Below are 25,530 nucleotides of genomic sequence, written 5' to 3' on the forward strand. Positions count from 1 at the left end.
AGTGGTCTCCTGAGATGCTTACACCTGTGATTCTTCTAGCTCTTTAAGGGCAGAGAAGGTCTTACTCAATTTTCTATTTCTAGCACCCCGCACAGTGCCTGGCCCACAGAAGAAGCTTAAATGTGTCTGATGAATTTGAAGGTGAGGCTCTTGGCCAGACTAACTAGCTAAACTCAATATTAGATGCTGACTGGCTCTTTCCCTCCCCGCTAACGGGTGATAAAGGAAGTGTTTCTGGCATGTGGTTGCAGGCTTGCCAGCTGCCTGCGTGACCTTCTCCCTCCTCTGCAGATCCAGCACAGTTCTCGCTAGGGATCTCCCTTTCTGGGAGGCAGCTTCAGGCTCCTTCCCTGCTTCCCACGCCGGTGTCTCCCTGGGCGTCCTTCCTAGGAACCCGTTGTAGCTGACAGTGCACTTTGGGCTGCTGGCTGGGGGGAAAATCCCCAAGGAATCCCCTCTCCATTCTTGTTCAGGGAAGAATGAACAGGAGTTTTTGTGTTTTATTTTTCTGTCCTAAAATTACAATACTTTGGGCAGGGATAAAGTTGCAGTGATTTTTCAATAAAATGTGAGATATGGGGACAAAAAGCCTCAGCCATACAAGGCCTCACTAGATCCACAGCTCAGCTTGAGCTCGAGCCATGTCAACCTTTGTACATAAACAGTCCCCAGACCATTTAAGATATGCAATCAATATGCCTGTGGAGTTGGCTGTCTTTGCTCTGGTAAAAGATACTGTGTTTTAGGACATTTTAGCCCAAACATTAGCTGAATGACATGTTGTCAGGTGTTATTTAGTGAAAGTAAAAACTCATGTGTACCATGTAAATTACAAGACATGCCCAATGATACTCTACGGCAAGACTGGTTGGTGCCACCTGCATCCTTGTAGGTGTGTCTCACTGACTGACACTGAGGCTGAAACAACCACAGAGGCACAGTTCCTGGTAGAAACCTCTATGCCTTAGACAGAATCGTTTGTTTACGTTAGCTATGACAATGCAGATATTCCATTATATTAGGAGGTGATATGGCACTTTATATGTAGATAGACGGAATGGCCCGAATTAGGGGATGAATAATCAGCTATCTATCCATTAATTCAACAAATATTTACTAAATACTTACTAGGTACCAGACAGTGTCTTAGATATTGAGGTACAGTGGTAAATACCGGACCAGGATCCTTTTCTCAGGGGAGTTATATTTTAAAGCAGAAAAGACAGATAACAAACAGACACGCAAATAAAGACAAACAAGAAAAACCCCAGTGATAAATATGACGAGTAAAACAACACTCTAGGTCAGTGGTCGGCAAACTCATTAGTCAACAGAGTGGCAAACCGCGGCTCGTGAGCCACAGTTTGCCGACCACTGCTCTAGGTGTTGTGGTAGCAAGTGGGTGGGCAGGCTCTGCTTTCTGAGGCCCTGACACTCTGGCTGCAACTTGAATGACAGGAAGGAACCTGCCCCCCTGAGGATCTGGGGGGAGTGCTCCCTGCAGAGGAAAGACAGAGTGGAAACAGAGGGCAGTGAGGTGGTTGTGCAAGAGGCAAAGGAGGACATTGGCACCTCGGGGGCTTGTGAGGGGACTGAGGAGAAGCAGGAGCTGCTAGGTTCGTAGGCAGGATGGTGACAAAAAAGAAATAAATGGAATTTAAAAAATAGCATTTAAGAATGGAATAGGCTGTGAAAAAGAAAGAATATTGAAGTCAGATGATATAAAATATAAAATGGAGACTTTGGAAAAATTCGATTTGAAAATGATTTTCCTCTGGGTCTTAACTAGTGTTTGGAACTGCCTGTCTCTGATGAAGCTGGTCTGTTGGCCTTGAAATGAACAATGGGGCGCTTTTCGTTCTTTTAAGCATCTTATATCCCTCTCTAATGTCTATAACTTACCACTTTTTCCTTGGTTACCAACATAATGCATGTTTATGGGAACGTTTGGAAAATATAGATAAACTAAGAGACGGAATAAAATCCAAATCTAGCCATCCAAGAATACTAGTGTTAGCATTTCAACACACACTTTCTTTATGCTACAGCAGTCAGCACATGTAGACAGCCAGTGATGTTTGTTGAATGAATGACTACTTGAAGTAACTTACAGCCTCCTAGGATTTTGTAGCTGGAAAGGACCATACAGGTGTGGAAACTGAGGCCTATACTATTGATGAAATGAAGCTATTAGAGAGAAATAACAACTACGAGAAGCCAGGAAAAGATAAGTCTACAAGGAATGAGGTGAGTGTCATGTAGAGAAGGGATTCAGCTCATTCTGCCTTGTTCTGGAGAGGGCAAAGCCAAGACTAAGCAACACTGGGAGTTGTAGGTCAATTTCAGCATAATACAGGGAAGGGATTTTTTTCTTTTAATATATTTTTATTGATTTCAGAGAGGAAGGGAGAGGAGAGGAGAGGAGAGGAGAGGAGAGGAGAGGAGAGGAGAGGAGAGAGAGAGAGAGAGAGAGAGAGAGAGAGAGAGAGAGAGAGAGATCAATGATGAGAGAGAATCATCCATCAGCTGCTTCCTATATGCCCCACATGGATTGAGCCCACAACCTGGGCATGTGTCCTGACTGGGAATTGAACCATGACTCCTGGTTCGTAGATCGATGTTCAACCACTGAGTCATGCCGCCAGACCAGGGAAGAGCTTTTTAATAGGTAGGACTATCCAAAACTAAAATAGGTTTTCTTGAAAAGAAGTGAGGTGCTCCTAATTAAAAGTGTTCAAGTAGAACCAGGTTATGTTTGAATGAATAATTTGTCAAGCATACTTGAGTAGGAAAAAAATATATTTTGTGTGCCTGGTTGGAATAAATAACTTCTAAGGTCTTTACCAAAACTAAGATGAAATGATTTTGTGAGTACATATCTCTATATCGATATATATCTATTTTTATATATCGCACACATAGATAGATGGATAATTTTTGTCTTATTGATATGTTACTTTGAAATTAAGCCTTTTGAGTGTGAACCCATTGTCTTTCTCATTCTAAATGAGATCTTATCAATTCTGTCTTTGCTGACCCAAATTCTATGGTTTTAAATAATCTGCTTTTTTAATACTAATTCAGTGTGCTACACACAGCAGGAGTTCAAAAGATAAATTTAAATGAGTGCTTAAGTCTGAAAAAAAATCTACATTTAAAATAAATTGAGCTCCATGCAGTTAGACAATGTGGTCTCAGCTGATCTCAATCAAATATATCAGTTGCTCATTCAAGAGATTTAAAATGCATTAATTTTTTAATTTCATTTTTAAATATATTTTATTGATTTTTTACAGAGAAGAAGAGAGAGGGATAGAGAGTTAGAAACATCGATGAGAGAGAATCATCGATCAGCTGCCTCTTGCACACCCCCTACTGGGGATGTGCCCGCAACCAAGGTACATGCCCTTGACCGGAATTGAACCTGGGACCTTTCAGTCCGTAGGCCGACGCTCTATCCACTGAGCCAAACCGGGTCCGGCTGCATTAATTTTTTTAAAGTAAAAAGGCTAAAATTAAAAAAAGAAATTTGGGTAAATTGTATTGTGATCAGATAAAAAGTGTTCTCTTATTGGGTTTCTGAATGATGATATGAAATTATGACTGGGATTATTTTCTAGAATATAAAGAATCCTTTCACTATTAAATTAGAAATATGATTTAACTGCACTTCAAGTATGGAGTTACTGAAAGACTGTTCACAGTACAATAATTTCATCCAAATTCTAGTGGTAAGACAGCCACATAACTGAACCATATTACAGGAATACTTTCAGTTTTCAAGACTTCATATCAGTAACAGAAATGGAGATCCTGACAAGTTCCTGCTTGGGTTCGGTGGAGAGATCCACTCTCAAATAGCAATCTAGCACAGCTCTGATGAGTATCACAGACGGCATCTGTGGTGCACTCTTTGTGATTCTGACCAGAAAGAAAATGGATAACAAACAGCAAAGATTGTCCTTTTTGGTTTCCCATCCTCCTTTCCTTCTTCCTTTCTCTCCCTCCTTTCTGTCTTTCTTCCTCATTAGAAGGCTAAATAAGAAAATTAGTGTTCGAATTAAGTATCTCATTTTATTTACTGTATCAACATTGTCATTGTTTGGCATATTCTTAAAAAAATTTTTTTTTTTTACCTTTCAATTACAGTTGACATTCAATATTATATTAGTTTCAGCTGTACAGCATAGTGGTTAGACATTTATACTAGTACTAGTGGCCCAGTGCATGAAATTCGTGCACGGAGGGGAGGCGTTCCCTCAGCCTGGCCTGCATCCTCTCCAATCAGGGACCCCTTGGGGGATGTCCGACTGCCAGTTTAGGCCCGATCCCTGTCAGACATCCCTCTTGCAATCTGGGACCACTGGCTCCTAACCGCTCACCTGCTGCCTGACTGATTGCCCCTAACTGCCTCTGCCTGCCTGCGTGATCACCCCCAACGGCCCTCCCCTGCCAGCCTGATCTCTCTGCCAACTGCTCTCCCCTGCCAGCCTGGTTGCCCCCAACTGCCTCTGCCTGCCTGATTACCTCCAACTGCCCTCCCCTGCCGGCCTGATCTTGCCCACAACGGCCCTCCCCTCCTGGCCTGATCTCACCCTTAACTACCCTCCCCTGCCAGCCAATTTGGTTCTGATTGGTTGGTTTCTATGCCAGTCAGCCTCAAAAGCTCCGCCTCCTAGGCAGCCATTGGCTTCTCACACTTCACCCAGATTTGGTTCTGGTTGGTTGGTTTCTATGCCAGTCAGTGTCTCTGGGCCTATCAATGGGGCCTGATCAGAAAAGCGGGGCTGATCAGCAGTCCTGGTGGAGGCCTGTAGAGAAATGGAGGCGCGGCTGCTGGCCTGGCCCGGAGAGAAAGAGAGAGGCAAGTGCTGATCAACAGCTGCCACACAGGCTATGGATCAGACCCTGCTTCTCTCTTCAGGCCTCTCTCTGGGCCTGATTCGCAGCCCCCTCAGCAGTCACTGCTGGGTCACTGCGCCTGCAGGACTGACTTCTGGTTGGTAGAGCCTCTGGTCATGACGGACCCAGGGTTTTTATATATTAGGATAATTTACAAAGTGATCCCCCCATATCTCTAGTACCCACCTGACACCATACATAGTTATTACAATACTAGCAGCCCAGTGCACGATTTAATCGTGTGCATGTAGGGTCCCCTAGGCCTAACCTACCATCAGGGCCATGTCCACTGCCCTGCAAAGCCTTGCACATTCTGTGGACGCTGCTGGAAGCCTGTGATGCTCCTCAGACGCTGCCAGCACCTCATGACACTCCAGAAGTCCCGCCCGCTGTGGCCGCTGCAGGATCCATCAATGCACCTCCTGGTGAATCTGGTAGTTGGTTGTGATGCTGTGATGGCACCACGACCACAGGCCTTTTATGATATAGATTATTGACTATATTTCCTATGCTGTACTTTGTAACTCGTAACTATTATGTAACTGCCAATATGTACTTCTTAATCCTTTCATCTTCCTACCTATCCCTCCCACCTGGCAACCATCAGTTTGTTATCTGTATCTTTGAATTTTTTTCTGTTTATTCATGAACTTTGTTTTTTAGATTTGAAAAGATATATGCATCCCTATGTCCATTGCAGCATTATTTGCAATAGCCAAGATATGGAAGCAACCTAAGTGTCCATCAATAGATGACTGGATAAAGAAGATGTGGTATGTATATGCAATGGAATATTACTTGGCTATAAAAAAAGAATTAAATCTTGCCATTTGTTTTGCATACGCTTAACAGTAAAAAATTATGGCTTGAGTCAAGATAGGCCTTCCATCGGCTGGAATATCTCAGCTATACCTTTTCAGTTAGGGAAATGTATAATATTTCTGGGGCAGCGACACCTTCTATGTTTCAGACATTGTGTAGATGCTGGAGAGATGAAAATGCCAGGCATGAATCTTGGCCTCACAGAGAGAGGAACAGAAAATGCATAGCATAGATTCATCATAGAACCCAGATGAGGCTCAGCGTTCTTTTTGACCCAGGACTCCAGACAGTCCCTGCTAATCTATCACAGAATCAGCATAAGAGGTGACATCTATTAGTCACTCCTGGTGGGAAGTCAAAAGTTCTCTGGTAACAGGTTTCATTCTGATAATCATAATCATGGTTATTTCATGTCTATAAAGTAAGACCCATTTCATGTATACCCTGCTGAATTTTGAGTTTTTGAATTCCACTCTCAGAAACATGAAATAATAGCAATTTTATAAAAGTTACCTCCACTGCTGCTTTTGCCCTTTCAAATTCCTCTTCTAAGGAGTGATTTCTGGAGAGTAATGCACTTCCCCAGCGCTGTTCTTTGGTCAGTCGAGCCTGAAATGAACCAAACACATGGTGTTATAATATTGGAATCACATAGCACAAAAGTACAAATGTTTTTCCTTTTTCCATATTCCCCTAGAGTTGAGGCAGCACCTGCCACGGATTTTGGAGTACTTTGCAAGCAGGATGTTGCCCAAACTGGAATAGTGCCAAAATGTGTGTGAGCACGCAAGCATGATTCTTTTTTAAAAATATATATATTTGTATATATTTTTATCGATTTCAGAGAGGAAGGAAGAGGGAGAGAGAGATAGAAACATTAATGATGAGAGAGAATCATTGATTGGCTGCCTCCTGCACGCCTCACGCTAGGGATCGAGCCCTCAACCCAGACATGTGCCTTGACCAGGAATCGAACCTGACCCTCTGATTCACATAGGTTGATGCTCAACCATTGAGCCAAGCTGGCCAGGCATGCATGATTCTTCTCACAGGATCTTAGGCCTGGTCATACTAAAAACAACACCGAGGCCCAACCTCCCGAAGGTCTAACTTTAATTGGTCTTGGTGCCAGGCATTAATCTTTTTGTAAGTCTCCCATATGATTCTAACATGCAGCTAGAATGAAGAATCTCCTTTGGAAGACTAGACTAGCTGATGTTCAAGCTTCCAGCTGGTTAGAAGGACCAGCCTCGGGTAAAACTGTGGAAGCTGCAGAGATGAAAGCTGGCAGCTGGGTCTTTCTCTTTAAATATGCAGCAGGTCCTCATTCTGGATTCTTTTTCCGTTGCCTTTCCTCTATTGGCACATCTGTCTAATGTCCCATTTCCTTAGGACATTGCTCTCTGTTAAATAATAGTCACTTAGATAAAATCATGTCTGATAGCGCCAACTGCTTTGTCACAATTACCAGGCAAGTGCTACACAGCTTAGTTAAATGCAAATATTTCCAGAAGACCCCCAAAGAGTCTGCTGGAATTTTTAAAAATGGTACTAATTTTATTTAAAAAATATATTCTATTGATTTTTTTACAGAGAGGAAGGGAGAGGGATAGAGAGCTAGAAACATCGATGAGAGAGAATCATCGACCAGCTGCCTCCTGCACACCCCCCACCAGGGATGTGCCCACAGCCAATGTACATGCCCTTGACCGGAATAGAACCTGGGACCTTTCAGTCTGCAGACCGACACTCTATCCATTGAGCCAAACCGGTTTTGGCAAAAATGGTACTAATTTTAAATTTAACAAATAATGAATACTTTCTTGTTGAAAAAAATTAATTATGGAAAATAAGAGGTGCACCTCTAGACTTCTCTTTGCAGTTGCATATATATTTATGCACTGGTAGAACATCATAATGTGTTTCAAAAATTTGAAACATAAATGATACGCTATTCTGTAGCTTACTTTTTTCTACTTGACAATATATCTTGGAGAGTCTCCACAATTTGTACGTGTCAATCTACCTCCCTCTTCCCAGGGATTTCCTAGTACTAGTAAGTACCATGTACTGTAGTTTGTTCAGAACTCTCTCCAGGAGTAATCAGGATGTTTCCAAATTTTCTCCATTTAATTACTTGTTTCCTTGTCTATCTTCTGACTCTACTGTGTAGGATCCATGTAGGTAAGAGTTTGTCTGGAAACTTTTATACTGCTCCATACCAAGCCCAGGGCCTGACAAGTGATTCGTGCCCCAAGGATGCCTGTGGATGGATGGATGGATGGATGGATGGATGGATGGATGGATGGTAGGGTGAGGGATTGCACTGATAAGGCAGGTAGGCCCTGGGGAATAGGAGGAGACAGGCTTGTGGCATGGAGTATCCCGCCCCCCTTTTATCTGGGCAGGGGAGGCTCCTTGGCCATGTGTTAGATGGCTGTCTTGCAGGAATTGCTCAACCCCAGCTTCTATGGGAATCACTTGAGCAGGCCTGGGTCCCACCCCAGACCAATGAAATAAGAACCTCTGGGGCTGGGCCTGGGCATTCAATGTTGGAAAAACTCCTCTGGTGATTTTGAAAGGCAGTCATGTTTGAAAACCACTGTTCTACAGCAAAACCGGTCTTCACTCAGCACTTCCCATCTAACTTGGCAAACTCATTTTGGCACTCCTTTCCCAACTGGTTGTGTAAGGCTCTGTCCCTTAATCCTTTGCTTTAGAACCAACTCTCTTGTCTTCCTGCCAGTTCCCTTATCAATGAAATAAACGAGTGAATTTTAAACTGTGGATACATAGTCAAACATGAACTTTGTGCATTTTTTATAATGATGTCATGATGAGCCATGAATAGCATTAGGAGAAGAAACAGAAAGCACCAATATTTTTGTCCCAAGCCACCTCCTTTGATTAGAGGCACTTCCCTCTGGTGAAACACGACCTGTCTGTCCTGTGAAGCTGACCTCACAGGGCTCCATTACTGTCACCGGCTTCCCTTCATCGATGTTTCATGACGCAAGTGGATTCTGAATCACAGGTGCCAAGGGAGCCACACATCAGGGAGAAGAGGAGCATCTCTCTCAGGAGCCTGGACTACAGTTCATATTCTCATTATCACTTAAAATAGCAATTAGAAATAGGTTCGCACTGAGCAAACGAAATGTTGTTTTGATAGCACAATGGCTATTTAGGTAAGAGCTGCTTTCCACATTGTTAGAAAGGCTTTGGAATATTACTAAACAAATGTTATTTACTTCACATGGGAGAGCCATCTATTCTGGCCAGAGAAGCATGAGATAAACATTATAAACTACAGGTAAATACTGGATGTAAACAGAGGCAGTTTTCAAGCTGAGATTAGTATGCAACTAAAGATTTTAGGCAAACCTGTGATGTGGGAAAACATATGTAAGTAATGCTTGTAAATCGTTAGTATTTACCCAGAGGAATGATAAACAAGACTATTACACCCATAAGTTTCAGTTGCAGCTGTTTAGGTAGCGGAGTATTTCCCTGTATTAGTAGTTCCCAAGCTTTGGTGAGCATTAGGATCACCTGAAAGTCTGGTTCAATGCAGGTGGCTAGGCCTCACCCCTAGGGTTTCTGATTCAGTAGGTGGGGAGACACCCACCCCTAGGGTTTCTTATTCAGTAGGGGGAGCCCCAAAATCTGCATTTCTAACAAGGTCTCAGGTGATGCTGGGCAGGCTGGTGCAGGGACCACACCATGAGAACTTCTGGTCTAAACACTGACATGATGTGCATGTAGGTGGAGCTCTGGAGTTCACAAATGTACTTTGACATAGACATTTCTTTTCTTCTTCGCATGATTTTGAACAATACTCCACAGTTACAGCAACCTCCTGGAGGTGCGCTGGCTCTAAAAACAGAATTTTAATTGCATTAAGCTAATTGGATTTTAGGGTATTACACTCTCTAAAGAAGAAGGCATTTAGTTCCTTTAGCTGTTGATTGTTCTGAATTATAAGCACCAGGTGAAGGGAAAGAAGAAAGAAATTAATCTCTTTAAATAGAATATTATGTTTTATTTTCATTACTAAAAATGATAATTGTGATCAGAATTATGATTTGAAAATGAATGTACTTGTGGCTGTGATTGTCCTAGCATAACTTTGTTGGCTAATGGTGAAGCCAGTCATTGATAGCTTCTCATAAATTACCTGTACGTTATTACCAAAGGACTCCCACCAAAATGCACTTTAAAAGAGCTCAGCATCTTTTCAAAGGGAATGGAAGGAGACAAGGGATCTGCTTAACTGTAGAAGAGAAGAATACAACCACTAGCAGACAGTGGGTGACACTATAACAATTGTGAAAAGCATAATCTCTGGAGTGAGACTGCCTGGGGCCAAATCCATTTATTACAAACTGGTGACCTTGGACCAATTAATCTCTAGAATCCTCAGTATTCTCATCTGCAAAGTGTATGTTCACTTATAGAATCCACATAAGAATTAGTACAGCCCTAGCCGGTTTGGCTCCGTGGATAGATTGTCAGCCTGCAGACTAAAGAGTCCCGGGTTTGATTCTGGTCAAGAGCACATACCGGGTTGCAGGCTTGGTCCCCAGTAGGGGGCGTGCAGGAAGCAGCTGATCAATGATTCTCTCTCATCATTGATGTTTCTGTCTCTCTCTCCCTCTACCTCCCCTTCTGAAAGCAATGAAAAATATTTTAAAAAATCAGTACAATAATTCATGTACATACACACACAAAAGGATCAGTAGATAGTAAGTGCTCAATAAGACATGGCTTTTGTTATCATCTTTCTTGTTAGTACTTATCAGGTATGACTTTAGAAATACATTTTAAAAAATATCTGTGCCTAGAGTGCTTTTGTTCAGTGGTTAACGAAGACTACTTGGATTCTCACTGCAGATCAGGTCATCTGAACACTTGCTTCACTGAGATGCTCAGATTGTGTTTTTCTGAGTCAGTCAGCAGACATTTATCATCAAAGGCACACAAAAAAGCTTTACCTTAATTGTAAAGAGCAAATTCTCAGAGCTTTGTGCAAAGAGGGAACATATGGTTCCTCTTTCCCTCCAACTATGAAATTCTATGTTGTAGAACATCAAGGCAAATCAGTGCTGACTTCAAAAAGAAATGGACAGTCTATTACCATGAATAACTGAAAAGTATTTTTGAAACTAGCTTCAAAATGATCAAGCATTAATTTTTGTCTTTTTATTTTCTCTACCCTTTAACCATTAGCCACAACTTATAAATTATTAAATTTGACAAGCATTTATTATTCCTGCTTTTTGCTAGCATTCTCTTATTTTTTTACTTCAACAAGTATTTGTTGAATACCTACTGTGTACATACAGATTTCCTACTGGGATGAAAATGATCTTTCAGCTTTCTTTCCTTCCTTCTTGCCTTCCTGCCCATCCTTGCCTTTCTTTTATATTTTTTTCTTCCATCTTTGCTCGCTTCCTTCCTCATTGGGAGCTCACTGTGTATGTCCAGGAGGGGACAGGAAATGTGGGTGTGGCTCCTGTACTGTCTTCCAACAAACAAAGCTACATTTATAGTATACCACCTAACTCTTTCTATTAGACATAATGGTCTTGACACTTCTTATAGTCAAAACCCTCTTTCTAACTTTTTCACTGCCTTGCTGTCACTTTATAAATAGTAGACATTCAGTCACATTTGTTGTACGGAATAAAATGGAAGCCATCAAGAGTAAGAGTTTGAGAATGAATTTGGCAGGGGGCGGCACAAACTTGTGTTTAGCTTCAGATCAGATGACAATCCTAATTTATCTTAAAAGGTTTCTGGAAGAAAGTGATAAATATTCTTTAAAAATCACTTAACTCATATTAGCCCTATATATCTAGTAACCAGGCTTGCAATGAGAATGGAAATGGATGGTTTGGGAGTTCTCTCTGGTGGCTAAGCCTCATGTGGCTGACTCGAGGTTGTGTGTGGTTAAGAACAAGGGCTTTAGAAGCTGATGGGTGTGAACTGAGTGCTGGCTCCTCTCCTCCTTGGCTGTGTCACCCGGGGAAAATGAGTCTGCTCTCTAAGATGCATCACTCATCTGAAAAATGGGGATATTAATTTCCAATATTATTATAAGCATTTCAAAGAGTAGATTCAAAATATTTCACATTCCGCACAGGAAGTGTAGAATATAACAGCTATTAAATGCACTTCCTTTTGCATCACTCCTTTAAAAATGCAGACAACATATCTGCACTTACATCTCAAAGTTTGTATTGTTCTGCTTTGGGGCACTACCAACTAGAGGGAATTATAACTCTGTAGAAGGAATCATTTGCTGTGCCAGAGTCAGCAAAATCAGATTGTTACACGGTTGTGACTAAGTGCTAGAGAGCCTGGTCGCCAGGCTCCTGAACTCCAACTTCGGTTGGCAGGAGCCTGTCCCGAGCTCTCCTGCCAGTGTCCAGGAGAAGTAATGCTCGAGTCACCATTTAACAGCAGAAGTTGGATTTTTTTACATTTGCCTCATCACTACCTCAACCTATTTATGGAAAAAGCTAACTTTACACCACTACTTTCTGTGTTTTTCTTCAATTCTTCCAGTGCTTTCTAATTTTTTAGATCACATGATTTCTTTAAACATGTAACTCCAGGGAATGCTAATTACACAGTTTAAGTGTCAAAAACTATTCTTAAATATATAGAGATTATATAATTTATTATAATCTCTTGCCATTCTGATTAATATATTCAAAACACTATTTGGAGGAGACTGGATCATGTCTTTCCTTCCCCCCATCTTGATAAGAAAATGAGCCAACATAAGAATTCTTCTCATTGTGAACTTCCATTTTTTAATTCTGAAATATGACTTTTTAAAATGTGGCTTGTAAATAGCTGCTTGCCTATTGAGCCTACAACACTTAATGTTGGCCTGAGAGAGAAGAAAGGATTCCCTGGATTTTCCTGTGAACCATCTGAGTGATAGTGGACAGTGAAAGTTTTGCTGAGCTGAAACTATTTACCTGACTAGCTTGCAAGTCAGTTTTAAGTTGAGTTTTTATACTACCTTCATCATTTTATCTACGTAAAGAGATCGTACATTTAAGAACAGTATGCTTCTGACAGCAAATCATCTTTTTGTCTTCTATACAAAGTAGATTAATCAGTCTATCCTTTTGCTGCTCCATTTGAACGACTTAGTATTTCAGATGATTATATCCTAAGCTTATGACATTTTCCTAGTTTACCATAGGATGGAATTAAAACGAAAAGATTATGAATTTCTTTAGGGAATCCTGATAAAGATTGTGTGTCTTTTTTAAAATACAAATGAAGGGATACATTCTTTACAAATAATTGGTAACCCTCTAAAAGGATTTGCTATGACTCATCTAGACAGAGAACTGTCACAGTGCATTTTACATTGTTCTGGAGGACAATATTGGGAAGCTCAGACATGTTTTCCAAAGAACATTGTGGGTTTAAAAAATCCTATATAATAAAAGCCTAATATGCAAATCGACTGAACGGCAGAAGGACTGGTCACTATGATGCGCACTGACCACCAGGGGACAGACACTCAACTCAGGAGCTGCCCCCTGGTGGTCAGTGCGCTCCCACAAGGGGTGGTGCCGCTCAGCAGAAGCTGGGCTCACAGCTGGCGAGCGCAGCGGCAGTGGCGGGAGCCTCTCCCACCTCTGAGGAAGCACTAAGGAGCAGTGAGCCAAGAGGTAAGGAGCAGTGAGCAGGCAGGCAGTAAGGAGCAAAGGATCCCAGACTGTGAAGCGGACATCCCCCACGGGGTCCCAGACTGCGAGAGGGTACAGGCCGGGCTGAGGGATTACCCCCCACCCCGCTGCCTTGAGTGCAGGAATTTTGTGCACCGGGCCTCAATTATATATATATTGATTTCAGAGAGGAAGGGAGAGGAGAGAGAGATAGAAACATCAATGATGAGAAAGAATTTTTGACTGGCTGCCTCCTGCTCACCGTCAATGGGGATTGATCTTGCAACCTGGGCACATGCCCTGGACCGGAATTGAACCCAGGACCCTTCATTCTGCAGGCCGACACTCTATCCACTGAGCCAAACCAGCTAGGGCAGACATTGTGTTTGCTTGAAAGCACATGGGTGGGTCAGTGGTAGGATACATGCATAGTGGGCTCCATGGGCAACCAGGACCCCAGTGATCTCCCGCCCCTCCCGCCCTGTGGAGCAGCCCACCTGTGCCAAGCCTCCCCCTGCTGCTGAAACAAACGTTCTAGTACCAATTCATTGTTCCAAGGATTCCAGTTCTTGAAACAGTACCAATTACTTTAGTCAGGTCTAAGTTCCTAATGCATTTATCAAGAAATGTTTCTCTAATAAATGCTATCAATTTGCTTTTTCAAAAGACACATTTAGAATGAACACAGAGGAAGAAAATACATTTTCATACTACATTTATGATTCATTAAGCTTCCCAGGGGTGTCTGCTCTGGAGGTTAGTTGACTTGTTTCACAGGAGAGTTCTGGGGGCAGTAATGTCCACCCACCTCTTAGGAGGGTGAGGTGTCTGTAGGGGGCGCTATTAGTGGCCTGGGAAGGGTGCTAGGGCCTTCCATTTTGTCTCTCTCCCTGTCCTCCTTCACTCTGTCACTTACTAATTGTGGGTGCATAGACACTTTTCTTAATCTCACTGTGCCTTAGTTTCCCCACCTGTAAAGTAAGGCTAATACATTAACTCATAGAGCCATTTTTTTCTGGATCAAATGAGCTAATATATGTACTTAGCATACATTAGATATTATTTTCTATTATCATAATTATCCCTTTACTTCACCTCAGATACTATAATTCTCCTTTTAGTTTCAATATCTTATCTAATAAACTCAAGAAAAAATTTCTGGTTTATTTCAGTGCATGAATGTAGACACATTTCTTAAGAGATCTTTGTGGTTTTTAGACCCCAGCTGTACCCTTGTAAAGTGCTAGAATGAATGAAAAGATTATAGGTGGTAACTAGTTAGAGACAAGCCAGTTACACTGTAGTTGAGAGTCAAGCGGTAGACAGGCAGGTCCTATTCCCACCCACTCCCACCAGTGATCATTTGGAAAAGAATTTTTACTTCACGGATACCCTTTGAAGGATCTTTAAAGTGAGGCCAATAATAATTCACAGGATTATTTCAATATTAGAGGTAACACATGAAAAGCACATAGTAAAGTCCACAGATGGTAGCTTTTACTATGACTATTACTGCTACTCCTCTAATTATTTATTCCTTCCCTGAAATGTATTTGAATGTGACAATCAGGATCCTCATGTGTAAGTACCTTGTTCCACAGGCAGAGATGGAAATGAACACGCAAGATGTAGTAATTTCCTCTTCTTTGTACTCTGCTACATCAATAGTGATAATAATGGAGTAGTACAGAGTTTGTATTGCAAAGTCATGGAACAGTAAATGGTAGAAAAAGAAAAAAGTGCTAAGTACACAGTTAATGACTGACATCATTAACACATTTGTCAGTCAAATATATATATATATTTTAAGGACTGAGACAGATAACTGAGTAAGAAAGCACATGCAAAAAAGGTACGGAAAACATACTTAGAACTTTTTAAGACAGAAATGATCTATGAGAGAAGACGGGTTCCTTGAAGAGTTGCTCGGTTACCTGTGTCGGAGGCACTAATTCCAGCTCTGAAGCTGACTCGGCGTTCAGGGCGCTTTTCCCAGCACTCAGTTCAGGCTGGGATCTGTGCTCGGAGGACCTGAGTGGGGAATGAAGGAAACCGATGCACACTGAGAGGCAGTTAGCTAGAGAGCCAGCTGAGAAACCTAGACAACTTGGATCATCGAGAGCCACAGTAACGAAACTCTCACCAGAATTTTGATGAAAAATATAACTTTTGTATGTTTTTATTTTAATGACCATCTTTGGAATTAAAAAAATTATCTTTATGGTTGAAAGTATTACAGATGTCTCCCTTTTGACTCTATTGACCTCCTCTACCCGCCTCCCTCACCCCAGGCCTACTGTACTATTGTGTGTCCATATATGCATATAAGTTCTTTGGAATTTAAGTGGCTGTGATGTGCTAGGTTTTATTATCTCTGATTTAGAATTCAATTCAATTATGGGCAAAAAATAAATACATGTCATCTTGTTTTTGTTACAAAAAGTTCTGTTGTATTAAAAAGTATTGTTTTGGGGGTAGAGATTCTCACAAAGAATCTCAGGTATGACTTAATCTTTATAAGAACATGAAATGTCATAATAAGTAGAGATGTGTGAGGGGCAATAGGAGATTAAAACATGTTGCCCTTTAGGAAGCTTTAAAAATATGGTAAAATTCAGGTAGCCAATTTTCTCGTGGCCTCCATGGATTGCTCTTAAATAGTACATTATCTGACAGGGATGATTAAGAAAGTCAGAAAAGGTTACCTGTGTAACCAGAAACATTTACTTTAACTATCATTCATGTAATATATTGAATACACATGAATGTAAACACACATATGCACCTATTTTGATAATCTCAATTACATATTCAGAAAATTATCAACACACATTGATATTATGAACCTAACAGAATCCTTATTGGCTGATTCATTTTTGGACAATTTAGATGGAATAATTCAGTTTTAGAAGGCACAGTAACTAACATCCTATATAATAAAAGCCTAATATGCAAATCGACTAAACAGCAGAACAACCGGTGGAATGACTGGTCATTATGACATGCACTGACTACCAGGGGGCAGACACTCAATGCAGGAGCTGCCCCCAGGCTGCAGGCCCCAGGCCAGCCAAGGTGCATGCCAGCAGGGGGTCCCCCTGATCGCCCAGCCTGCCACCCCACAGATTGGCCCTGATCGCCGGCCAGGCCTAGGAACCCTACCCGTGCACGACTTTCATGCACTGGGCCTTTAGTTGATATATAAGGGGTTATACATGGCACCAAGTATTTGGATTGACTTAACTCATTGGCTATTTCAGCACATGAGAGAAAAAACCCATATAGTGGACACTTAAATGTCTATTTTCTGATATTGAAATATCTTACCATAAGAGTTCTTTCGATCCAGTTCTTGAAGAGCATGATTTTCTCTCTGCCATTGGATGACCCTTGCTACTGCGATCTCCATGAAACTTAACATCGTCCCATTTTTCCAGTTGTGTTTGAATGTCTATCAAGGAGACAGGAAGGGGATGAGAGGGATAGGGGGAGAATATGAGGTACAGAGAGAAGAGAAACTGATTAAAGTTGAGAAGTTATTGCAAGTGAACTTCACTCAACTGATGTTTTCAAACCCCAAGACCAATTCTTTAAGGTCACATGAAAATTAAAACATGTGTAGCTAAATAAAAATGAGACCTATTAAGGAAATTCAATTGCATTTACAGTTAAACAATCAAGTTGTTTTACCTGAATTTGTTTCAAGAGCTATATGCCTTCTGCATTCTGTGCGTGAGCCCATGGAACCCCGTGGGAATGAGCACGTGGAGTGCTGGGTCCTGTTGGCCTCTGGCTCAGACTATGGCTTTGAGGCACGCCTGGCATGTTTCTGGAAAGAAACTCTGTCTAAAGAGCCTCCTGTTAAAAGGAGGCGAGAAGAAACTAAAACACCTTTCACAGCTTTTGTACAGAGTGTGTAGTTTCTCGCCAAAGAAAGGAATTAATAATGGGGATGGAGAGAAAGGAGAAAGCCAAGGGAATGCAGACCATTTTCTCCCTGTGGCTTCATTCTTCCATCTGACCTAGTGTGTCCTTCTCTCTCATTAACAAGTGTGTGACTGTAAATAAACCACTTAAACCATCTTGGGTCCATTTTTTCCCATTAAGAAAAGATAGGTTTACTTTCGGTGTCCTCCAAAGTTCTTGATATGAAAAATTTTTATGACTTCTTACACAGGACATTTTCTCAAAAGCAGAGAAATTTAAGTTTCCTTTACATGTATATCCTATATAATAAAGATGTAATATGCAAATGGTTGTTACGCTGTGAAGCATAACGACCGACTGTGTAATGACCAGATCACGGATCAGCAGGAGGGTGGGGCAGCGAGCTACAAGCAGACGGCAGAGAGCTACAGGAGGGGGCAGGGCAGCAAACTAGGAGTGGGGGGGGGGGGCGGAGGGAGTTACAGGAGGGTGGGGCAGTGAGTGGAGAGCTACAGGAGGGTGGCAGCGAGCTACTGGCTACAAGCAGGCAGCAGAAAGCTACAGGACAGGGCAGAGCAGCAAGCTATGAGGGGAAGGCAGGGGTGGGGGTGGGGGGAGCTACAGGAGGGCGGGGCAGTGGGTGGAGAGCTATGGAGGGTGGCAGCGAGCTACTGGTGAGCTACTGGCGCAAGGATTTGTGCGCAGGGCTACTAGTTGTGTTATATTATAACGAGAGGCCTAGTGCACAAATTCATGCATAGGTGGGGTTCCTCATCCTGGCTGGCGATCAGGGGCAATCGGGGCCGATTGGGGCCAGCTGGCTGGGGAAAGGGACTGCAAGAGGTTGGCTGGTTGTGGGAGGTTGGCTGTGGGAGTGCACTGACCACCAGGGGGACAGTTCCTGCATCAAGCATCTACCCCTGGTGGTCAGTGCGTGTCATAGTGACCGGTCATAACAGTCGCTTAGCCTTTTATATATACAGATGTTTTCTATGATCGTTGGGTGAGGTCATCTATACCCATGAATGCGATATCCATTCACTGGCTTCAGACATTCAAATCTCCATTTCCTGCTCAGCTCTCTCTCCCAAGTTCTAAATCTATACATTTAACAGTTGATTGGACATCTCCACAGAGAAATCCCAGTTTCCTCAAATACATGGTGGGGCAAATGTAGGCTTACAGTTGTAAGTACACAAAACACAGTTTATTCTTGTATTATTATTTGTTGATTATTGTCTTACTAGAGGCCCGGTGCATGAAATTCATGCACGAGGGGTGGGGTGTGTGGGTGTCCTTCAGCCCAGCCTGCACCCTCTCCAATCTAGGACCCCTTGAGGGATGTCTGACCGCCCACTGGGATGGGGCCTAAACGGGCGGTCAGACATTCCTCTCACAATCCAGGACTGCTGGCTCCCAACTGCCTTCCCCTGCAGGCCTGGTCCCCCCCAACAGCCCTCCCCTGCTGGCCTGGTCCCCCCAACTGCCCTCCTCTGCCGACCTGATCCCCCCCAACTGCCCTCCCCTGCTGGCCCGATCACCCCCAACTGCCCTCTCTGCTTGCCTGATTGCCCACAACTGCCCTCCCCTGCAGGCCTGGTCCCCCCCAACTCCCCTCCCCTGCAGGCCTAGGTCCCCCCCAACTGCCCTCCCTTGCTGGCCTGATCACCCCTAACTTTCCTTAACTTCCCACAACTGCCCTCCCCTGCAGGCCATCTTGTGGTGGCCATCTTGTGTCTACATGGGGGCAGCCATCTTTAACCACATGGGGGCGGCCATCTTGTGTCATGGTGTGATGGTCAATTTGCATATTACTCTTTTATTAGATAGGATTTTCCATATGAACAACTGTAAACCTACTTTTGCCCCATCCTGTAAAAGAGGTTCAAAACAACTCCAGAATTTCCACCTTGACTTCCTGCCTCCCTCTGTCCCTCTTGTATCCTCATCACAGAGGTCGGCGCATTCTATATGTCTTCATTGCTGGCATACACGTGTCTACTTGGTCCACAAGTCCTACTCCCACTTCTTTCTCTACACATCCTCCAGAAAAAACGTTTTTTAAAGTAGAATCTGTTGAAGTCCCTCTTATGTGTAACACCCTTCAATCCCGCCTTTCCCCCAAACTCAAGGGCATGGCATCCATTATCCCATTATCCCAGCCCCTAGTGGCTCTCAGACTTGTTTCTCACTGCTTGAATACTATCACAAATGTTTGTATTTGCTTGAAAGGACATTTTTTTGTGTGTTTGTCTATTTGTGTGTGAATCCCCTTCTCTTCTGCATCAGGAATGCCCTGTCCTTCTTCCCTCCCTCTCTCTGATCCATATTTTTCAAATGGAAAGTTTCCACTCATCTGTCAAGACTCTGCTCACATAGTACCTCCTATAAGACCTTCGACAACCCCCTGGCTGGGTCAGGGCTCTATGAAGGTGCTCTTTTTGGAAGTGACCTGCGTTTCCCTTTATTACAACAGATACAGTAGTTCCCCCTTATCTTCAGGGGATACTTTCCAAGACCCTCAGGGGATGCCTGAAACTGGTTGGTACTGAACCCTAATATGTACTATGTTTTTTTCCTAATCACGTACACCTACGATGAAGGTTAATTTAAAAAGTAGGCAATTTTACTCATAGAAGATTCATTCTTACCACAAACCTTAATAACCATGGCATATGCTTTTTTTCTTTCCTGGTTAAATCAAGAACTTTCACCTTTGCACTTACAAGAAGAACTGAACGGATTCTCGTTGGCCTATCCGAATTGCCAGCATCACCATGCTCCTGCCTTGGGGCCATTATTAAGTCAATAGAGGTGCTTGGACACAGGCGCTGCGATGCGGAGACAGCCAATCTGATACCTGAGGCAGCCGCTGAAGGACGCAGGGGCAGGGAGCAGCCATGGTGCGGAGAGGCTGGGCAAAGGGATGATTCACATCCTCGGCGGATGGAGCCAGAGCCCTGGAGACTTCATTATGCTTCTCAGAACGGCATGCTATTTAAAACGTATTAATTGCTGATTTCTGGAATTTTCCATTTAACATTTTTGGACTGTGGTAACTGACCCTTCAGAAAGCAAAACTGCAAATTCGGGGGACTCTACTGTAGTGCATATTTTATTATAGTCAATTAATCATTTTTTCTATCTCCCCGCTAGAGTGTGAACTTCCCAAGTGATAATGTTAGCTTAACGAAGGCAGAAAGCTTGTGTTATTTATCTTTGTATTCCTAGCCCATAGTATGGAACACGGTAGGCATTCAGAGAAATGTTTACTGAACAAATGAATAAATTAATTCATGACCCTCTAACATGTACACGCCGCAGTGCTCGGCAACTCCACATATCTATCCCCTTTAGTCTTCACAACCTGCGGATAGGTTACTGATATGCTAATTTTATGACTATTGACCCACACACATATGAATACACATACACACCAGTCAGCCTCAGCCTGGAGAGATACATGCTCCCTTCGGCTTTCTAAAATGCCTGCCACCTTCATCTCCGGAGAAAGGAGAGTTCAGTTTGACTGGTTCCATGAGCTGAGGTTAAGCGCTCCTTTCTCCGGAAGATGTATAGTGGTTAAAAGTATGGGTTTTGAAGTTAATTGGAGCTAGCCTCAATTTCCAGTTCTTCATACTAACGGAGATCGTGGGCAAGTTATTTAAATTTGAAAACCTGGCTCCCCACTTATTTCAAAGAGTTGGGATGAATGAAAGGGCTAATATATGTTAATCATTACATACATGAGCACAGTCCTGGACATCATAAACCATCAATAAATGGTAACTGTTACTGTATCCAATGTATCTCTATGCATATTACATGTTACCATTCTGCTGGGCTGTTCCTGAAGCTTGTGTTAGAGTTGTTTTCCTCTCCTCTCCTCTCCTCTCCTCTCCTCTCCTCTCCTCTCCTCTCCTCTCCTCTCCTCTCCTCTCCTCTCCTCTCCTCTCCTCTCCTCTCCTCTCCTCTCCTCTCCTCTCCTCTCCTCTCCTCTCCTCTCCTCTCCTCTCCTCTTCTTTCCCCCTCTACCTCTTCTTTCTCCCTCTCCCTCCCTCTCCCTCTCCCTCCTCCTCTCCCTCTCTCTCTCCCTCTCCCTCCCTCCCTTTCCCCTGGCTCTCTCCTGGCTCTCTCTAGACTGAATGCACCTAGAGAGAAATATTCATGTCTGATTTTTGCTCCAATGCCTAGTATGGTGCCTGCCATCTATCAAGAGCTCAATACATGTGGGTTGAATAAATAAATGACTGAATCCATATCAGTTATGCAAAGCCACTTAATCCAAGCCCAAAAGACGAGTGTCCTGCCCAGTTTTCTCTGTGGAATTAACCCTTTCCACTCCTTTGCCCGTGGTTTTAATGTCATTCGTGGAACTTGCTTGTGTCAAGGCAAGGGTGAGCAGCAACAGACACTTAGCTACTGCCTCACCTAAATCTAAGGATGCCGTCTCCGGGCCTCTCTGTTCAGCCTCCGCACCGATGAGATCAGCTCCATCAGCCTTCTTCTTGAGGGATGCGGTTTTCGCTGAGGCCTCCAGCTTCTTGGCTTTGGTTTGGGTTTGCGAGACGGGTTCACTCAGGTCAAGGAGGTCTAAGCCTGTGGTCAACACTGTGAGAGACGAAAGAGGTGAAGACGAGCCCACTCAGGGCCCTGAGGTTATTTTTAAAAAGGAGGCTTCCGTTGGGTGCAGAAGGAATTTGTGTTTGTAGTGTAGGTTAGAAGCACCAAATTAAGTTAGCTCACCACTGATTTATAAAGACAGTCTGCATTTACATGGGGAAGTTTGCTGCCTGTTCTTTTTATTTTGCATGGTACAAATCCGCAAAGCGGGGTTTAGATCAGCCCTCACCAGTGATGAAGGTTTGAATTGAAATTAAAGTGAAGAAATTGAATCTGAGTGCAGGTACCATTTACTTGGTTTTGCTTGATTTATAGAGGTTTATTTTAGAGTGCAGTTTTTTCCCCAGAGAAGAGCCAATCTATTCTTTTCAGAGATATGCTTACGAAACAGCTATGAGGATGACTTGGTCAAGTTTCTGAATGTCTTTGTTTTAATTGCAAACGACTAAAGCAAACACTATACAAAAGAATGCTGCTAATTATCTTTTATTTGATTAAGCAATTCAATCAGAAAATGGCTTGCTGTTTGGGCTCAACTAGAGAGGTGTTTTATAATCCGTAGTTGATGAATAGGTACACATGTTAATGACTTTGCTGTTTAATATGCAAATTTAAGTTTCAATGTAACAAATCATAAAACGGGTAGACTTTTACTTCCTGGCAAGTTGATTACATTGTATTAAACACTGTAATGTAGGCAGCAATAATAATTTGTTCAAGCGCAAACGAGGCAAATGAGAATTTAAAAGGCAAGCTTTGAAACTCTTCTTTCCTCTTGCTCTTATAGTGCAAGGGACCAGCTCGCTGTGAGAAGTGGAAACTTCCAATTGGAGAAGCTCCCCTCAGCCGTACCCCAGGCTGGCTTCTGAACTGGCTTGCTGGCTTCCTGGCCCAGGATCTCCTCACCCAGTTAGCTTAGAAACAACACCAAAGGGACAGTAAAACTCCTGGAGTTAGCCCTTTTGGGCGCCCTCTACAAGGACCGCACCCCTCCTCTTTGGCCTCCCAGCTTTTCCTTTTGGTAGGAAATTGATTTTTGTTGATGTCTCAGCTCTCCTCCATTTGCTTCCCCCTTGTACTCAAGGCAGGTTCTGGGCTCAAATGAGCTCACAATCAGGATTTCTTTTTTTTGGTATTTTTACTAGAGGCCCGATGCATGAAATTCGTGCATGGAGGGGGGGCGTGTCCCGGATCGGGCCTAAACGGCCCGGATCGGGCCTAAACGGGCAGTTGGACATCCCTCTCACAATCCAGGACTGCTGGCTCCCAACTGATCACCTGCCTGCCTTCCTGATTGCCCCTAACCGCTTCTGCCTGCCAGCCTGATCACCCCCTAACCACTCCCCTGCCAGCCTGATTGATGCCTAACTGCTCCCCAGCCAGCCTGTTTGCCCCCAACTTGCCTCCTCTGCCAGCCTGGTCACCTCTAACTGCCCTCCCCTGCAGGGTTGATCGCCTCCAACTGCCCTCCCTTGCAGGCCTGGTGCCTCCCAACTGCCCTCCCCTGCTGTCCATCTTGTGGTGGCCATCTTGTGTCCACATGGGGGCAGGATCTTTGACCACATGGGGACAGCTATATTGTGTGTTGCAGTGATGGTCAACCTGCATATTACTCTTTTATTAGATAGGATAGAGGCCTGGTGCATGGGTGGGGGCTGACTGGTTTGCCCTGAAGGGTGGGGGTTCCCTTGGGGTGTGGGGCAGCCTGAGCGAGGGGCCTGTGGTGGTTTGCAGGTCGGCCACACCCCCTGGTGACCCAAGAGGAGGCCCTGGTATCTGGAATTTATTTAGCTTCTACAATTGAAACTCTGTATCCTGGAGCAAAGCCAAGCCTGCTGCTCGCTCCGCGGCCAGCAGCGATTTCTGTTGGAGTTAATTCACCTTCTATAATTGAAACTTTGTAGCCTTGAGTAGAGGCTTAGGCTGGCAACAGGATGGCTTCTTTTGTTACCACAGAAACCCAAGCCTCCCTCCCGCTCTTGGTGGCTGTAGCCATCTTGGTTGGGTTTATTTGCATATTTGCTCCTGATTGGCTGGTGGGCATGGCTTGGCCAGTGGGCGTGGCTTAGGCGTAGTGAAGGTGCAGTCAATTTGCATATTACTCTATTATTAGGTAGGATTGCTTTTAGAGAGGAAGGGAGAGGGGGAGAGAGATAGAAACATCAATGATGAGAGAGAATCATTGATGGGCTGCCTGCTGCAAGCCCCACAGTGGGGATCAAGCCTACAACCCAGGCTTGTGCCCTGATCAGGAATCGAACCATGACCTCCTGGTTCATAGGTCGACACTCAACCACTGAGCCATACCAGCTGGGCAGGATTTCTTTAGTGCTGCACTGTCCTCATGAGTTACGCGTCCCTATGGGATCCTTAAGACAGTGTGCCAAGCTTTACTCTCCACGATTTTGTCTTCTGATTTCAATGACAAATCACAGTGGTTGCATGTTGACGGTGAAGTAGAAGGACCTGGCTGTACCACTGCTTACCTGTGTGATTTGGAGTAAGTTTCTTGACCGCTCTGAGTTTTAGTTTTATCATCTGAAAAATGTGGAATTAATAGTCTGTCTTGCCGAAACCGATTTGGCTCAGTGGATAGAGTGTTGGCCTGCGGACTGAAGGTCCCAGGTTCAATTCTGGTCAAGGGCATGTACCTTGGTTGTGGGCACATCCCCAGTGGAGGTGTGCAGGAGGCAGCTGATCGATGTTTCTCTCTCATTGATGTTTCTAACTCTCTATCCCTCTCCCTTCCTCTCTGTAAAAAAATCAATAAAATATATTTTAAAAAGTCTGTCTTTAAGGCATGATACAGAGATTTAATTTTTTAATTTGTAAATAGAATGTGTGAAACAGAAGGCATACTATAGGTACTGGATAAATGTTACTGTCATTCTTTGGTGGCCAATGCGTGATGCTTTTCTTTCCTTTTCCTTTTTGTTGATCTCCTCCTAGTTTCCCTGATCCTTTCTATTTCAGGCAGGAACCAGCTCCAGACACTGACAGAAAGAGGAAAAACCACTGGGAATAAAGTGGAGGATGAGACAGAGATAATGGTTCTACAGAAGATGCTATGAGCTACATTTATCATAAAATGGTCTGAAAGTGTCAGCTTATCTCATCTGAGTGTTCTGATGAGATGGGAGCCACTTTCCAATGCAAAGACGCTCTGAGAGCTGAGGAGTGTTTTGTGGCTAGCAAGAACCTGAGCGTGGAGAGAGAAGTGGCTTTCAGAGCGGAGCTGCCTGGTTTGATGGCTACGATTTAAGCATGGCACGCAGCCCAGATAGGAGAGGATGCCACACATGTCCTATCCTTTGAATGTTTAATCAAAAATTTCCAGGCCACTGGTGTGTCAGCAGGGATCCTAGACCCATGATTTCCTTCTAATAGAAGGAAAGAAGTGGAAAACAGTCTCTGGAACGCCATATATGTCTTCCTATTGACTGTAAAAACAATTAGGAATCAGTCACTTGCTCCCACACTTCTTTTAGAAGCAATTTATATAGGACTTCTCTACTTGTATATAGGAAGTACGTTTGCTACAGATAATAACAGGTGAATA

The 25,530-nt window shown here is 43.4% G+C and overlaps 1 protein-coding gene across 4 annotated transcripts in view; it reads right to left on the reverse strand.

Annotated features, from left to right (window-relative positions):
• Positions 1–25,530, reverse strand: part of PEX5L (peroxisomal biogenesis factor 5 like) — a 181,146-nt gene that overhangs the window by 47,512 nt on the left and 108,104 nt on the right. For 2 of the 4 annotated variants that reach the window (XM_008142334.3, XM_008142331.3), the window contains 4 exons: positions 21,780–21,959; positions 16,749–16,872; positions 15,356–15,452; positions 6,238–6,333 (listed from right to left, as the gene is read on the reverse strand). In XM_008142334.3, the coding sequence (XP_008140556.3) occupies positions 6,238–6,333; positions 15,356–15,452; positions 16,749–16,872; positions 21,780–21,959 (497 nt within the window). The remainder of the gene's footprint in view (positions 1–6,237; positions 6,334–15,355; positions 15,453–16,748; positions 16,873–21,779; positions 21,960–25,530) is intronic. The other 2 variants (XM_054711338.1, XM_054711322.1) reach the window with 1 other exon arrangement.

This window comes from Eptesicus fuscus, chromosome 3 (genome assembly GCF_027574615.1).
Source record: "Eptesicus fuscus isolate TK198812 chromosome 3, DD_ASM_mEF_20220401, whole genome shotgun sequence".
NCBI lineage: Eukaryota > Metazoa > Chordata > Mammalia > Chiroptera > Vespertilionidae > Eptesicus > Eptesicus fuscus.